Source organism: Nyctereutes procyonoides, unplaced genomic scaffold, assembly GCF_905146905.1.
Source record: "Nyctereutes procyonoides isolate TBG_1078 unplaced genomic scaffold, NYPRO_anot_genome, whole genome shotgun sequence".
Classification (NCBI taxonomy): domain Eukaryota; kingdom Metazoa; phylum Chordata; class Mammalia; order Carnivora; family Canidae; genus Nyctereutes; species Nyctereutes procyonoides.
In genome coordinates, this window is record NW_026575122.1 from 79,215 (window position 1) to 95,861 (window position 16,647).

A 16,647-nucleotide genomic window follows, 5' to 3' on the forward strand; every position below is an offset into this window, starting at 1 on the left:
AACAGCCAAATACTTTCCAGGTTGTTTACCTCTTCGTATCTCCTGTGGTTTGAAAAATTTTTTTGGCTCCACCAAACTGAATTATCTTGGCTCTTCCAAGAGCACGATATGCATATGTTAAGTTAGTGTGCATGCCATATTGCTCAATCAATATGTGTTTTACTCAAAGTCCTTTTCTCCTATTTTCAGATATTTTAACTTAAGAAAAAATAGCTAAGCCTGGTAAACTTGGCTGAAAGGTTGAGTTTTTAAAAACAAAAAACTAACCAGCTGGTTGTTACAGAATCTTCTCATTTGTTTTCCTGTTCAGTTGTTCACTTTTTAAAATGTCTCAGAGATTTGTCAACTGCATAGTCTTAGTAATCATTTATTTAGCCAATTGGCAGAGTCCAGAACAATAAATTTTTGTCTCTTTCCATTTGCAAGGCAGATAATTTCAGTGTACTTTTCTTTCAAGATCTGAGATACCAAAGTTAAGAGGCAGATGACAAGGATTTACCAGTAAGGTGATTTGGCACTTCAGCTTTCTGAGCCTTGGGTTTATGGTCAAATAAGTGGGTATAATAATTATCACCATGCAAGCACATTGTGAACAGCAGTCCTGACAAATAATTCCCAGTCCCTGACTCAAGCTATTTTTAACACTTCCAGTGATGTCCAGTGTGCAAGTAGTAAAGTCCAACCACACCTCCAAAATTAATGAACTTATCTCAGCATCATTTAAAAATTATTAGACCTTGAAGTATTTTCCACAGCACTGTAATGTTTCTTCTTTAATTTTTCTCATTGGGTGCTTTCTAGGAGGGAGAGGAGTAGAATATAGGGAGAGAAATGAAACAGTTTCCTAGGGCCAGTCACTGAGCTGGAATTCTTCACCTAACCATGGCTCATGGCTCCTTCAGATAAGAGTAGAAAGATATACCTTTCCAGAGGGATCACGAGTCCTGAAAAATAGAGAAGCCTTCATTGTATCAGGGCAGTGTCTTAACTTCAGAAAAGCATCCCTTGTTTTCCATAACAGTATTCTGAAAACATCATCACCATTGTCAGTATTATTATTGATCTTACTAATAATAACTAACATTAAGTGAACCCTGACCTGGAAAGTGTTTAATATATTCCAGGTGGCTGAGCTAAGCATGTTACTTGCATTATTTCATCTAATCCTCTCAGAGCACCCGACTTATTGTCTATTTTAACCATGTTGATGAGAACATTAGTAGGGTTAAGCAACCTGTCCAGGGCCTCACTGTAAGTGAGATACCTAGGAGTGAAGCCCAGGTCTGTTTAAACAAAGATTCTGTGCTCATAACCTTTGCATCTTAACAGCTGAGAAGCAAGTTTCCCCCATCCCTATGCCACTGAGAGAATAATCAGGAACACGGGTTTGGTTAAGAGTTCAGGTGACGGGCACTGAGGGGGGCTCTTGACGGGATGAGCACCGGGTGTTATACTATATGTTGGCAAATCGAACTCCAGTAAAGAAATATACAACAAAAAATTAAGTGAATGAGATATTTCATACACACACATACACACGTACACACACACACACACACACAAAAGAGTTCAGTTACTTTGACGTGCAGTCAGAGCTAGGAGGCAGAAGGGTGGAGGTCTAGTACCTTCAAGAGTAAAATAAACAAAAACCTACTAACAAAAAACATTGTATACGTGTTTTTTTTTTTTAAAGTATTGCTAGTTCTGGTTCATTAAGTAAACGGATGTTTTTAAGTGTTATGAAAGAATATGCTAAAACAGGTTTATTAAAATTAGTTTACACATTGCAGTATTTCAAAAATTGTTTTAAAAGGTAAGCCAAATAAAGGTTCTTTCTCACTTATGACTAAAACCCAGCATATGAGAAACCGTTATCCAGCTTGGTTCATAGAGTTTTGGAGTATTTTATTATTATTCTGCACACATCTTACAAGAATAATTACACTTGCCAGAACAAACAATATTAAAGAGCTCTGTATTTGTGAAAAATTTTGTTTGACTTCTTTTAAAAATAAACCGAAGAAGAAGAAAAAAGAAAACTTCTCTCGAGGTACCTCTTTCACACATTTACTTTTTTTGTAACTTAAACTTGAGTAAACAAAGTAAAAATGGAGGAAAAAGTCTTAAAAACACGTTTGATTACAATTGCTTTTATAAAACAAGTACTGACTATAATTGTTGGCTAAACATACCTAGAGATCCACGTTCTAAAATTTTCAATAGCAGAAACATTCCTCATAATTTATCTTTTAAAAATAATTGCTGACACAGTTTTTGAAGTTATACAGTTTGTTTAGTTTCCGAATAAAGAATTTCAGATGACATCAAACACCAATAGCTGAAAGGTCCTGGGGAAGAATTAGTTTACAGAAGTGCCAACTAGATGTTATTATAAGATACACATTCCCAGGAGCCAGTAACACTAGCAAACAGGCAAGAATAAAGTATTTGCACATTATGTTCTGGCATTAACACTCAGCTGCCAAAGATGATCACATGGGGACAGGTTCCTTTTCAGAAAAATTCTTTGAGGCATAAAGGATTCTTTGAAGAAGAACAGATCCCCAGATGTAGCACCCCATTCATTAACCGTGGCCAAAAAAAAAAAAAAAAAAAAAAGCATAAACCAAGATTTTTACACCAAAGAAACATGGTCATATTTTTTAAAAAATATTTTATTATTTATCCATGACACACACACACACACATACACACATACACACACACAGAGGCAGAGGCACAGCCAGAGGGAGAAGCAGGCTCCATGCAGGAAGCCCGATGTGACTCGATCCCGGGTCTCCAGGATCAGGTCCTGGGCCGAAGGCAGCGCTAAACCGCTGGGCCACCTGGGCTGCCCTGGTCATATTTTTTGCTCTTGATAGTCACTATGAAAACAGGTAAATTATTTGGAGATCAAGGGAAATCTGCTAATCTTTCCATATAATGGGTTCTTTTCTGAGTGCTCATTTGAGTTTCATGCTCCAAGTCAGTGGCACAGATTAAAAGTCTAATGATAATGTCCTCTGGATAACATAATTTCTTGGGTAAGCTTTGCTTTAAATTCCATGCTGTGAAAGATTATACCCACTGGAATATAAGCTCCATTAGGTCACAGAATTTTTTTAACCATTTTTCTTCACTGATATAACCCCAGTACCTAAGATACTTGGCACTTAGCAGGTATTTACTAAATATTTTTAATGAATTAATAATAGCAATGCCCCAATATGTTTAGGCTCTTGTAACAAAATATATGCAGAACATACTAAAATGAAGGTCTCATCAAGACATCAACTTGGTCTTAAAGTACTGAAAAATGTCCTGGACTTCCTTCACAAAATTTTGCACAAACCAGACCTTTGTCCAAATAGCAAGTTATATGACTCAGAACATTTTACTCCATTGTCTAACTTGTCTACTCTGTAGGCAATGATACAAAATATAAAATGTGAAAGGCCCACATAATCCACTTTCAGAAGGAAATCAAAAGTTCTTTCTCCCTTCACTTAATAATATAATAACATCATTGGAACCAGGAACATCTTACCTGTCTGCTCACATGCCCATATGCTCTATCATATCATGCCCGGGGCATTCTGACCTTGATTTATTCTTTTCTCTTATTCCCTGTTCCTCCACTGCTACGGCTTTCCAAGAAATTCTATAGAATTTGACAAGGTCCCAAGAAATACCTGGCCTGGCCCAGAATTTGGGACAGAGTCCTTTATTTCTCAGAGACAGTCAACAGTTCAGAGGTAATATTCTTCAGGAGCCTTCCGCAATTCCTTCTAAGCTGGTTTAGTCATCCTCTTTTTTTTTTTTTTTTTTTATAAATTAATTTTTATTGGTGTTCAATTTACCAACATACAGAATAACACCCAGTGCTCATCCCGTCAAGTGTCCCCCTCCGTGCCCGTCACCCATTCACCCCCACCCCCCGCCCTCCTCCCCTTCCACCACCCCTAGTTCGTTTCCCAGAGTTAGAAGTCTTTATGTTCTGTGTCCCTTTCTGATATCTCCCACACATTTCTTCTCCCTTCCCTTATATTCCCCTTCACTATTATTCATATTCCCCAAATGAGTGAGAACATACACTGTTTGTCCTTCTCCGATTGTGGTTTAGTCATCCTCTTCTCAGATCTCACTCAACTTGGACTTCTCCCAAACACCAAATCGTATTGAAATTTTCAGTGAGTAGCTGTTCCTATCACTAACCTATAAGCTTCCTAAGGAGGCATGTCTTATTCCTCCCTAGCTTTTTTCATAGTGGGTGGCACAGTGCCTAGAACAGTAGGGGCCCAGTCAATGCTTGCTGAATTCCATGCCGCCTGCAACCATCATTTATAATGGCTGCATGGTGAAGATGGAATACTGCTGTTAGGAACGTCCCTCTCCTACAATCGAAGGCACTCTTTGAACAGCATAACTTGATACTCTGTTTCGTGGAGGATGTCATTTCTGTTTTAAGAAACTTGTCCACAATCTCATGATTCACCAGTCTTGGTCAGGACCTTGGCTCCAGGTTCCAGCAACCCAAATAGAACTAGTTTAAGTCAGATGGAGTATCTATTATAATGCTAATATATCTCATAGAGCCCACAGACAGGAACAAAATGAGGCTAAGCTTTGAGAATACATGTACTAGGGACTCAGGCTGTTAGGAAGTTCAAGTCTTGTCTCCGTTCCTCTCTGACCAGCTTCTTTTGCTCTTCTGGGCCATGTGGAACAAAAATATGGCCACAATACCTTCAAAATGCACATTTTTATGTCCCAAGAACCCAGAAAGACTAACTTCTGTTCAGGTTCACAGTCCCCCTGGGAATGACTCCAATTCCCCCAACTTTATGAAGTGCTCACCTTAGACCAACCAAATGCAGCTATTGGTGGGGTTCAACAGTATGGCCAGACTGTGGGGCAGATAATATCTCATGCGTGTCCACCACACTTCCAAACTCATTAGTTTCTAAGAAAAAACAATGGACTATTTCAAATGTACTAATAGTAGTCTCTATAAAATATAACTTTTTTAGAGCAATAACCTGCAAATTTATTTCTCTTAAGAATTCATGGTACTGGGGGATCCCTGGGTGGCTCAGCGGTTTAGCACCTGCCTTTGGCCCAGGGCGCGATCCAGAGTCCTGGTATTGAGTCCTGCGTTGGGCTGCCGGCATGGAGCCTGCTTCTCCCTCTGCCGGTGTCTCTGCCTCTCTCTCCTCTTTCTATGACTATCATGAATTTAAAAAAAAAAAAAAAAAGAATTCATGGTACTGATAAAAAATTTCCAAATAAATATGCTTGTTTGTTTTAAAAATAAATTTATTTTATTATATGATAATGTTGACAGTTTACATAAACAACATCATTTAGATCATGCAAGGCAATTATAAAATACATTTTTAAAAAACATGAAAATCTTTGAAGTTCTTTCTTGATATCAGACCCATCAAATTTTAAGAGACATCATTTACATTTTAGGATCAAAACAAAATCCCCAAGCCTGAATTGGCTTGAGAGATTCCATTGGTCAACCAACATCAGTTCAGGGAAGACAAAACATTTATAGCATTGTGTTTTGTTTTTAAATGCTGTAATAAGCATTTGTTTCAAGCACTTTGGTATCAAAGGGCACTGAGAAAAAATAAGGGCATAAATGAGACCAGAAAATAAAGCATATGCAGCATGAATCCACTGGATATAATCCTGTTTCAAGGATGGCTATTAAGTCAGAAGGAAAAATGGGTTTGGGAGATGATTAGTTGTTTGGCTTAGGTCTTAATATATTTGAGCTATTTCTGTGAACACAGCCTCATTCTCACTCAAAACAGGATGTATGATAGAAGGTGACATCCAACCTTCCCTTTAGTGTGAATTCTCCCCTTCACTTCATGTGTGAAGTCTACACTGCAAAGTAAAATCTGCTAGGATTCTGGAAAGAAAAGCTGCTTGGCTAACATCACACAACAAAAGTTCAGCAATTTGGGGACATCGCCCATCAATTTTTGTAAATTAGTCATTGTAGAAAGTTTCATATTCTATGGAATATTGGCTAACTGTAGATTTAGCTCTTTCAGTTTTAAAAGGGTCTTTATTAAATATGCAATGGAGTTGAAGGAATATTTGGCAGGCTGGTCCCAAGTGATAGATGCTTATGGTCATGATTTCCTTGCAACAACATCCACTTCAGAGCAATCACAGGTAATGCTTTTTGGAAGAACAGAAATAAGAATATGGTCACAAACAGTGTGACTGGGCTCTGCTGTCACTGACCATTGCCTTGGAACAAACAACCGGTCCCAGTGGTATCATTTATCCCTTAGTGAGTACAAACACTTACGTGGACCCTAAAGACTGTCAGGCATGTATCCCATCTTTATTCATTACCCTAGCTAGGGGGCAAATCTGTTTGATTTACTAATGTAGGAATTTATTCATGCCATGGAAACTTTATAAAGGAGCAAAGAAACATAATAGAAGTCAATGCTCAGAAAATGTGATGGTAACAGTAAGGCAGAGTGAGGACTCTCCATTCTAAGTTTCTGCAGGAAAATAGCCCCAGAATCTCAGAGTCATGGCAAAATATAGTTTAGTATAAAGTCTTGGGTTATATTAGTGAGTTAGGTTGCACCCAATCTGATCAACAAAAGTGATAGTTGAGAACACAAACTGAAACTGGGTAGATCTTGGTTCCAATCTTGGCCCCACCAATTGATAACTTTGCAAACCTGGGCTATGTTATTTAATTTCTTTGTGTCTGTTCCCATATATGGGAAATGAGGATCACAATAGATACCTCATAGGTTCTTTCTTTTTTTTTTTTTTTAAAGATTTTATTTATTTATTTATTCATGAGAGACACAGAGAGTGAGAGGGAGAGAGGAAGAGACAGAAGCAGGCTCCCTGCAGAGAGCCCGACCTGGGACTCGATCCCGGGGTCTCCAGGATCACGCCCTGGACTGAAGGTGGCACCAAACCGCTGAGCCACTGGGGCCGCCCACCTCATAGGTTCTTAAAAGAATTAAAGGAAATGATAAACTTTAAACTCTCAGTCCATGGAAAGTGCTGGATGAAAAGTAGCTTTACTAGTAATTCCATTCCTAAAACCTAAACTCCTCATCTTCCTTTTTTGTTTGACTACTAATCCTGGTGACAGAAGTTTTAGTGGAAGTTTATTAAAATTTCTGAACTGAGTGGTTTTTCCCAATTACTAAACAATAATAAAGTTACGCATCATTACAAAAATAGTAAAAAATGCAAACTAACATTACAAACAAAAAGTAAATACATTATTTAAAATTCATTTCTCCTGGCTATTTTCCTGAGACACATTCTGTCCATTTTCAAACAAGCCAGGCATCTTGCAGCTTGCCGCTAGCCTGGAGGTAACTTCATAGTCTGTAGGAATAAGGAAAGAGACAGCAAACTAGTAAAAAGAAATGTACTATGCAAATTAAAAATGAATAATAATAAAACCTAGAGCCAGCATTTTTGTTTTCTTTTTTTTTCAGCATTTTTGTTTTCAATTCATTCATGATTAGTATCATCCTGTAGTAAGTTAGAAAAATATAATTTCTCGATAAATATGTACTGCACAGCATGCATCCGTTGGATGTTTCTGGGAAAGGAGACCCTTTGTTCTGCTGGCAGAGCTACGGAAAGTCCCTGCTCTCTCTTGCTGGGTGTGAACAGGGAAGCCTGTGGCTGGGGTTGCTACTGCTACAACTAAGAGGAAGTCGCCAAGGATGAAGCCGAGTCCTTGATACCTGAGCAGAAATAGACAACGAATGTTTCCCTGTGTGGGAGTCTGGCTCACCCAAGGGTAGCGACCACCTTCCTTCTGGAGGCCAGTTCATGCGCGTCAAAACAATCCCTGCATTTTAAATCGGTCTGATTGGGTTTGACGCTGTCACAGCCAAACTACCGTAGCCAGCTGATCTACTCGCCATGCGCCGTTTGCCCCCTCGGAGCCTTTCTGTGCAGAGTGCCCTGCTCTGCACTCCAGGTGGCTGATACATCTGAAGGGCTCCCTTGCCCCCCTACCCCAGGTTCTGGTTGGGTTTGGCTAACAGGAGGCACCTGCTGAAGATCTGAAGGCAGGAGATGAGCTAGTTTGGGGTACTTTTTCCTGCATTTCCTCCTCCTCCTTGTTTTGTTTCCAGCAGTAGCTACTTCCATCCATCAATACAGCTCCTACAAAGTCTGGGCCCTCTTGCGGCCAGCCTCTCAGTGCCCAAGTAATCTTCTTGGTCCTTTTAGGCATGGAAGGGGAAGAGCCTCCTGCCAGTGTAGGCTCCAGGAGTCTCCAAGTTCCTGTGGGTTCCTCAACTCTGCCCTCCCAGACTCTCGTCAAAATCTCCTTGTTGGATATTGCTGGGATCCTAATTGATGTGACATTTAAAGAGTTTGGCATAGGGTAAATGCTCAGCAAATGTGGTTATTATTAAAACATGGTTATTGCTATTTTTTTCAATGTGAGATGTGGAAACTAAAATACCTCCTCTTTGTATCCAAAAGCGAGGAAGAAAAAGCATAAAAGAATCGCCACAACCATGTAGCATTAGAAAGCAGGTTGACCTCAGCACACTAGAAAAAGTATATAAAAGTCCTCTTTCCACATGCCTCTCAATGGGCAACACACAAAAGAGAGATATGAGAAAGTCTTTTATTTGGCTTTGGATTGCATAAAAAAAATAGATTTACTTTTAGATGTTTCTAAGCATAATCAAAATCTACTCATTGATTTCCTAGACAAAGTTAAGGCCCATTTCATCAGGTAACTATCACCTGAATATTATCCCTTCTACCAAATTCATCACACTTACCATTAAGCAATACTAGTCTCTTGAATATCTTCATTTATTGGAGTTATATCTTTACCCAGAGTTTCCATTTCTTCTTTCTTCCTTCTTTTACGACGCCTCCTCAGTGGACTTGGAAAATAAAGTGTCAGACATTAGTACAGACCTGTTAGCTCATGTGAACACAAAGTCAACCGTCAAGAGGGCCTATGATCTTATTTCTAGATGGCTAAAAATACGTAGGTTCCTTTTTTTTCTTAAAATCTTAGGTTCTCTCTTAACTTACCTTTCTCCAGGTTCAAAGGATAGCTACAGTAGGCCAAAGTGTGAATCGAGTAGAGCTACCTAACTAGGAAGACTACGGCACCCAGTTGTTGACGAAGCTTGGTTAGCACAAGAAGAATTTTCAGGACAAGTTATTTTACAAAACTGACTAATAAGCATTATTTAGTGTGTGAATAAGAAACAGTACAAATTGGAAACAGATGTAAGAAAACCAAGAAAATGAAGGTAGCCTCTGGATATGTTAATTAAGGTCAGAAAAGTTAAAAAATGTTAGATACTCTGGACTGCAGTACAGTTTCTTAAAGCGTAATTCAAAGTCGACATAATAAAATAGGCCATTTCTCAGCTCTGCCCCAAAACTCATGTTACAAAAACTCCTTTTGTCATAAGGCAAATAAAAAAAATTAATATCTTTCCCTTTTATAGCTACAAGGAATCTTACAAGATTATCTGATTTAATCATCCTGTTTTACAGAAAATAAAATGCAAGTTTAAAGATGTTGAGAGGTTTGTCCAGGGTCCAGGGTCTCAAAGATATTTAAAGGCAGAGCTGGGGTAAAAAATTAAAGATTCTAGACTTCTGGTAGCTACACTAAAGTTGTTTTTTTTTTTTTTTTTTGTGAAGAAAGGGGTCATGAGACATCCTAGTTGGGTGTGTACAGTAGCCCAAAAGTAAATGCAGTGGGTTAGGAGGCTAGACTAGGTTCTCAAGACAAGAACATAGCACTTTAAAAATGTCCTTCTGGGACACCTGGGTGACTCATTGGTTGAGCATCTGCCTTCCGATCAGGCCTGATCCTGGGATCTGAGATCGAGTCCCGCATCGGCTCCAGTCCTGCATCGGGTTCCCTGCATGGAGCCTGCTTCTGCCTCTGTCTGTGTCTCTGCCTCTCTCTCTGTGTCTTCCATGAATAAATAAATAAATTTTTTAAAAAAATATCCTTTTACCATATTCTGCTGGAGTCCTGGTCTGATACAAATTTTGTTAGCTTTACAAAAGAAACTAACTTAAGCATTGTACCAAAACACTCTGCTGCAGAGAAAAAAAATCAATTTGTTTCTTGATTCCCAAAGTTGTGGTACATAATGAAAAGGAAAAACAGTGTAATCATCTTTTGTAAATAAAATCCATTATTTTACTGTGGCCTGGCGGGGCGGGTGGGGGGGGGCGGGAGGGATGTTTTTGGGTGTTTGTGTCTACCTTCCTAAGTTACTATGTCTAGGTAAAATTTAAGATAACAAAGTCTTATTTAGTACTAACAAACCCACATAAAATATGACTGACTTTAAGACTCTATAATTGGATTTTTTTTATTAAGATATAATTGACATAGAACATTGTATTAGTTTCAGGCATACAACATAATGATTTGATATATGTATATGCTGCAAAATGATCATCAGGGTAAGTTTAGTTGACACTGGCAGCATACATAGTTACAAAATTGTTCTTTCTTGTGAAGAGGAACCTTTCAGATCTTCTCCCTTAGCAACTTTCAAACATACAATACAGTATTGTTGACTACAGTTGCCACAACGTACATGATTGACTTATTGCCGGGATTTACTTATCTTACAATTGGAAGTCTGTATCTTTGATCGCCTTTGCCTTTTTTTGCCCACCATTCTTCTGGGTTTGTTTTTTTTTTTTTTTAATCAAGAGATTTATACACATTTTATTTTCAAGTATAATAATTATGCTCAGCAAAATGAAAAAAACTATGCATCATGTGTTTTATTATAAGTAGATACTTCCATATAAGTGATGGTAAACCTCAAAAAGTGATGTATTTTAATCATAGCAAAAAGGGAGGAAGGAAGAGAAGAAAAAAGAAACAGCAAAATACAATATCTAAGATTTACTTGAAATTAAATTTAAAAAATACTTACTGACAGCATGTGCAGACACCGACCACCAAAATGATAAAAATGACCATAACTGCTATCAAACAGATCACCAAAATCTGCCCTCTATCTCCTCTGAGGTAAAACAAGTCAACTCTCTCACATCTCGCCCCCGTATAGCCTTCATCACAGCTGGAAAAATAAAACAACAAGGTAAACAATACAAGACTTTTTTTTTAAGATTTTTTATTTATTTATTCATAGAGACACACAGAACAAGAGAGAGAGAGAGAGGCAGAGACACAGGCAGAGGGAGAAGCAGGCTCCATGCAGGGAGCCCGACAGGGGACTCGATCCTGGGTCTCCAGGACCAGGCCCCAGGCTGCAGGCGGCGCTAAACCACTGCACCACCCAGGCTGCCCAACAATGGAAGACTTTTAAGAATCTACCATTTCTTGTTTGAAGAAACAAGCACTGTTGTCATTACTGCAATTAATAAAGGATGCAGTTTCTTTAAACACAAAAACAAAACTTTCTCAAATAAAGCCGTACAACACTGTGTTCATGAATAAATTCACTTTCTTTGCTTTGCTGAAAACCTGTCATCACTTGAACATTAGCAATATGGCTAATATAAATACACAGCGATGATGTCAATTTATTAAAACTTATTTTAAAATTTTAGATTCTGAGCTTGAAAGAGAGGGGATGGTAAAGATTCCTCTGCAGCATTCCCAAGCACTGAAATATCACATGACATGGAGTTCAAGATTCCCAGGACTTCCCATTCATCGTAGGGCACTCAACATGCCCAAGCTCTCTGGCTAAAAATTATTTAAAAATTATACTGTTTTATATGATCCAACATGGTAATGTATGTGAAAGTTTGTAGACCAATGCCTAACACCTAGAAAGCTCCATAAATGTGATTCAACAGGATTCCTTTCTCTCTCTTTCTCTTAACTTCCACCCACCAGTTCTATTCTCAGTGGCCACAGATTAGGTGATACTCTTCTATTTACCACTTCTCCAACCACATCTCCCCAAAACACAATAGGTCTTGTCCTCTCCAGCTCCTTAATCTGATGCTCAGAGGGCCATTTTCAGATGGGTATACCATGCCCTCTACTGCCCTTGTAAAGAGACCCCTTTCTCCGTGGCCCCCATGTAGTGCAGCTCCTGGAAATTAACAAATCTCCAAGAGGGACTTTCACTTTCCTTAATCTCTCACCTCTTTATCAGTACAGCCTTAGGATTTACCCCATGACAGCAGATTCCCTTTGACCAAGCCAAGTCTTGTCTGAGCAATGTTCAACGAGCTAAAGGCTCAGTGATTTGGGGACTATCCATAGTATTCTCTGAATCATGGTAGATGCTTAAAAGTCAAATAAGAAGTTGTCTGAAGACATTTCAAAATTGAAAACGTATGTTGTAATATCAGTACCTTTGCTTAACAAATATTTGCCCTTTTGACCCCTTAGACTCATTCAGAACAAAATAGTTATTGGTTATATAATTACTTAAATCTCAAAAAGATGAAATTATGCTCCTTAAAAAGATTTCTATGTAACCTTGGTTATTTATTTTTTGTTGTTTTATTTTGTTCTGCTTTTATGTTTTAAAGAAAGGATCTATTGCTAGGCCATTCTCTGGGCTATATTTGACAGAAGCAAGGCAGTTACTTCCCACAAAGTCTAGCTTGCACAAGGAAGATCCCTTAAAGCCAACATTATAGCTGATATAAAGCCTGAAACAACAATAACAAAAAACTATCTCAGTCACAATCATCAATTGAAAGGTGATACTCAATGCAAGAAAAAGAGAAAAGATATCTAATGGCATATATTGCAAAAGGACCCTAAGGATATAAATAGGGAAAATTGCTTCCTGCAAGATAGCTAAGCATCTTGGTTGCAAGGTCAAAATCACAGGAAGAGAACTTAGAAATATCTTGAAATATCAAAAGTCTCTTGCACATAGGATGGAACTGGGAGGGGTGGTGGTGCAGAATCATCTTTAATTGCATATGTGGGAGGGAGATTTTTAACGAGTTTTTTTTTTAAGGCCATAATTAAAGTCTTACAAATATAGTCTTTTTCAATTAGCTTGTTTTCCTAACGAATTTACTAAATATGGCGTTTTTAAACAATAACGTTGCTCATAAAATACACAGCAATTACTTGTTGCTCTTTTAGAATGTTTTTCTAATTATGGGTTCTGGGTTCTGTGGCTTAAGCATGCTTTAATTGAATTTCTCAGCAAGCAGTATTTCTCGCAAGTTGAAACGTAATGGAACCGTGCTGGAAGGTCGAACCTTTACATAGCCAGTTATAGTGGCTCTCATGCTATTTCCCTTCTCAGCAAACCAATAATATATCAGCTAATGGTCATTTCCATGAGAGAGGCAGAGGTCAAGAGTGCCAGATCCTAGTAGATGTTTATTAAATGCTGAATAACTGAGTAAATGAGTTTTTATTTAATAAGCATCTTATAAAATATAAAATAATCTTTAAAGATGCCCATGACCCTTGAGGACTGTGATAAATCAAATTTGGGATCACTGTTCTGAAATAATCACCAGACACCATTATAAGAGATTTGTAACTATTAACTCAATTGATCCTCACAACAACCTTTGAGGTAGATGCCATTATTAACCCATTCTACGGTTGGAAAAACTGAAGTATAGAGAAATTAAGTAAGTGTGGATGGAATTCAAGCACAGGAAGTTTGGCTCTCAGGGTTATGCCCTAAGCTCATGTAACACTGCTTAAATGAACTGTGTTGTATAAATAATAAAAGGTATGTATCCAGAAACAAATCATCCCCACTCCAAGAAAATACTGAGAAGACCAAGGGAATTTGAGTTATTGGAAACACACCTTTTTTTTTCTTTTTTCAATTATAAAAACAGACAACTATTTTTACACAACCACAACTCCTGGTAATTCTAAGCAGAAAGGATATACTTCTAATTTTCGAAGGTAGCAGAGTCACCAATGGCAAGGCAGTTTTGCCTGAATCTGTGCTATGCCAAGTCACCTAAAAGGTCAGGCCCAGGTAAAATATGTCCCACTCATCTCAGCAGTACACTTAATGGAACACCTACTCTGTGCTGGGTACTACAATAGGTATTTTTACTTAACATATTGCTTTATTTCCAACACTTGAAAGGGAGATAGTATTATCCCCTTTTACAGATGATAAAACTGAGGCTCAGGAAAGGTAATTGAAACATTGTTAGCAGTGCGTATAATTGGTGCAAGCGAAATCTTAGCGTAGGTGTATCTGACTCCAAAATCTGTGTCCTGACTCCTCTGTTCTTCTGCTTACTATTGATTCTGCACCAATCTACTACTAGGAAGCTGTTTCTGACCCAGAGTAAGGCCTTGATTTTGACAGTTAGCATAGCATTTGATGGACCGTGCTAGAGGGACTTATGTACTTATTCACTAGTCATTTCCTGAGCGCCTATTAAACTCTGGCGCTGTACCTGGCACTGGAACACAAAGAATGAATAAGCCATGAGACCCACCATTAGGTGCTCACAGTCACGGGCAGGACACTCAGAAAAGCCAACAGCTATGCTCCAGAGGAAAAGTTTTCATAGAAGGGTGACTGGGTCTCAGAGAAAGGCCATCTAACACACCTGTGCGTGTGTCCGAGAAGAGGGAAATCAATGCAGGGGTCCGGAGGAGCTGATGTCTGAGCTGCATCTTAAAACATCAGTAAGAATAAGCTTTCTGGACTGTGAGAGTGTATATGATAAAGTGTGGAAAGGAAGTAGGACCTCAGAGGAGCACTTGGGAATAGTGAGGGGTATGGCTAGAAAGGTGAGCCAGGATCAGGGGAGCTACGGAGGCCGTGGAAATTAATTTTAGTCTCACGCTGAAGGGGGCGAACTGTGTATTGATCTGAATGGATTACATATTGTGGTTTTCATTTTAGAAGGCAGCAATATTAGAGAACAATAAATCTGCAGACACACACACGGACAAGCTAGAAAAATGTACTGGGTTAAATAGTATTAATATTTTTAAAATTTGGGACATCTGGGTGGCTCAGTTGTGACTTCTGATTTCAGCTCAGGTCATGATCTCAGGATCAGGAGATGGAGCCCCAGGTGGGGCTCTGTGCTGGGTGTGGAGACTGCCTAAGATTCTTGATTTTACCCCCCCACCCCAGTGCCATAGGTTTGCATGAGTATGTGCGCCCTATCTCTCACTAAAAGAAAAAAAGTGAGATAAAAAATAAAAATAAATATTTTAAAAACTCAATATATTCTCCTAAGCCAGTGAGCAAGTAAAGGAAATAAAAATAAATATCAGCTCTCTTCTTTCCCAACACACACACACAAACACACACATATTTTTATTTCCTTAGATTTGCAACTCTTATCCCCTTCTAAGTATTACCCAGTATATTTATTTTTAAATTAGATTTAATTATAATTAAATTTTGATGAAGTCCATGACCCTTAGATGTGCCATTAAATGAGGGATTAGAATTGCTCTGGGACACTTATGAAAAAAAATGTATAACGGGAGAACTGCACATAAAAACAGAAACATTCTATGAACTTTAGGTCAAAATTATACTTAAAAAAATCACCTTGCCCATCCATCAGGAAAGGTCTCAGGGAGTTCTTAGAAGAACATTTCTTTAGAAGAAAATAAATATTTTTTAAAATGCAAAAAAAAAAAAAGCTGTGCTTGAATAAAATTAAATGGACTCAGTCTTCTAAGATGTGAAAAGAGCACTTTTCTTCCAATTCCCTTTTATAATAAACAGGCTTTGTACATCTCTGTTTACAAACTGGACTCATTTCCATGCACTTAGCTGACACCTGCAGAAGTAGCTCTTAATTTGGAAAAGACTCCTTCATAGTCACATGAACTATGCGGCCCCTGGCACAGGCCAGAAGAAGCCGCTTTCGTTTGAGCCACCCGGGGTATTAAGGGAGCCCTAGAGCGTCCCTTACACGGACAGAATTTCGGCTGGCCTGAGGCGGCAGAGGGCGTGGCCCGGGGCGGATGGGGCGCACTGCTCAGGGGACTGCGCCCCGCGGTGCAGTCTCCAGGCCCGGGAGCCCTCCCCCCCCCGCCCCCCTCCCAGGCCCAGGCCCACCACGCGGTGCAGCCTCCAGGCCCAGGAGCCCCCTTCCCCCCCTCCCCTCCCAGGCCCACCACGCGGTGCAGAGCTCCAGGCCCGGGAGTGCCCCCCAGTCCCCCCTCCCAGGCCCACCACCCGGTGCAGGGCATCAGGCCCGGAACCCCGCCCCCCCGCCCACCTCGCGGGTCCCAGGCCCAGCACGTGGCGCCCCCCCCCCCGCCCCGGCTGCTCCACTTACACGCAGGACGGTGTCTGCTCGGCCACCACGAAGCGACATCTCCCCTTGAGGCAGTAGTGCTCGTAGCGCTGGGGGCAGCGCGCGAAGTGGCCCCTCCGCCTCCACCGCGCGGTGGTCGCGGCCCCTGCGAGGGAGAAGAGCCTGTGAGCCGCTCGCTGCAGGGCCACGCGTGCGCCTCGCATCACCCCCCCCCCCCAGTTCTTCTCTAGAACATACTCCAGGGGCTCGTCTCTGCTTCTCTCCGCACCGCGGGGGGGAAAAGCGGGACTTCTATGCTCTCCGGGTATCTGGGTAGCTCCAGACACGGAGTCCCGGGGATCCCCGTGGGAATGTCGCACAAGTCAGCTAAGTGTGTGTCCAGCCTGCCTCTCG

General features: G+C 39.9%; 1 protein-coding gene across 1 annotated transcript in view; it reads right to left on the reverse strand.

Moving 5' to 3' along the window:
- Positions 1–5,382: 5,382 nt before the first annotated feature.
- Positions 5,383–16,647, reverse strand: part of BTC (betacellulin) — a 43,220-nt gene continuing 31,955 nt past the window's right edge. Inside the window, exons 3-6 of the mRNA XM_055336518.1 lie at positions 16,276–16,399; positions 10,971–11,117; positions 8,820–8,927; positions 5,383–7,392 (exon numbers count right to left, since the gene is read on the reverse strand). Of these exons, the coding sequence (XP_055192493.1) occupies positions 8,822–8,927; positions 10,971–11,117; positions 16,276–16,399 (377 nt within the window). The 3' untranslated portion in view covers positions 5,383–7,392; positions 8,820–8,821. The remainder of the gene's footprint in view (positions 7,393–8,819; positions 8,928–10,970; positions 11,118–16,275; positions 16,400–16,647) is intronic.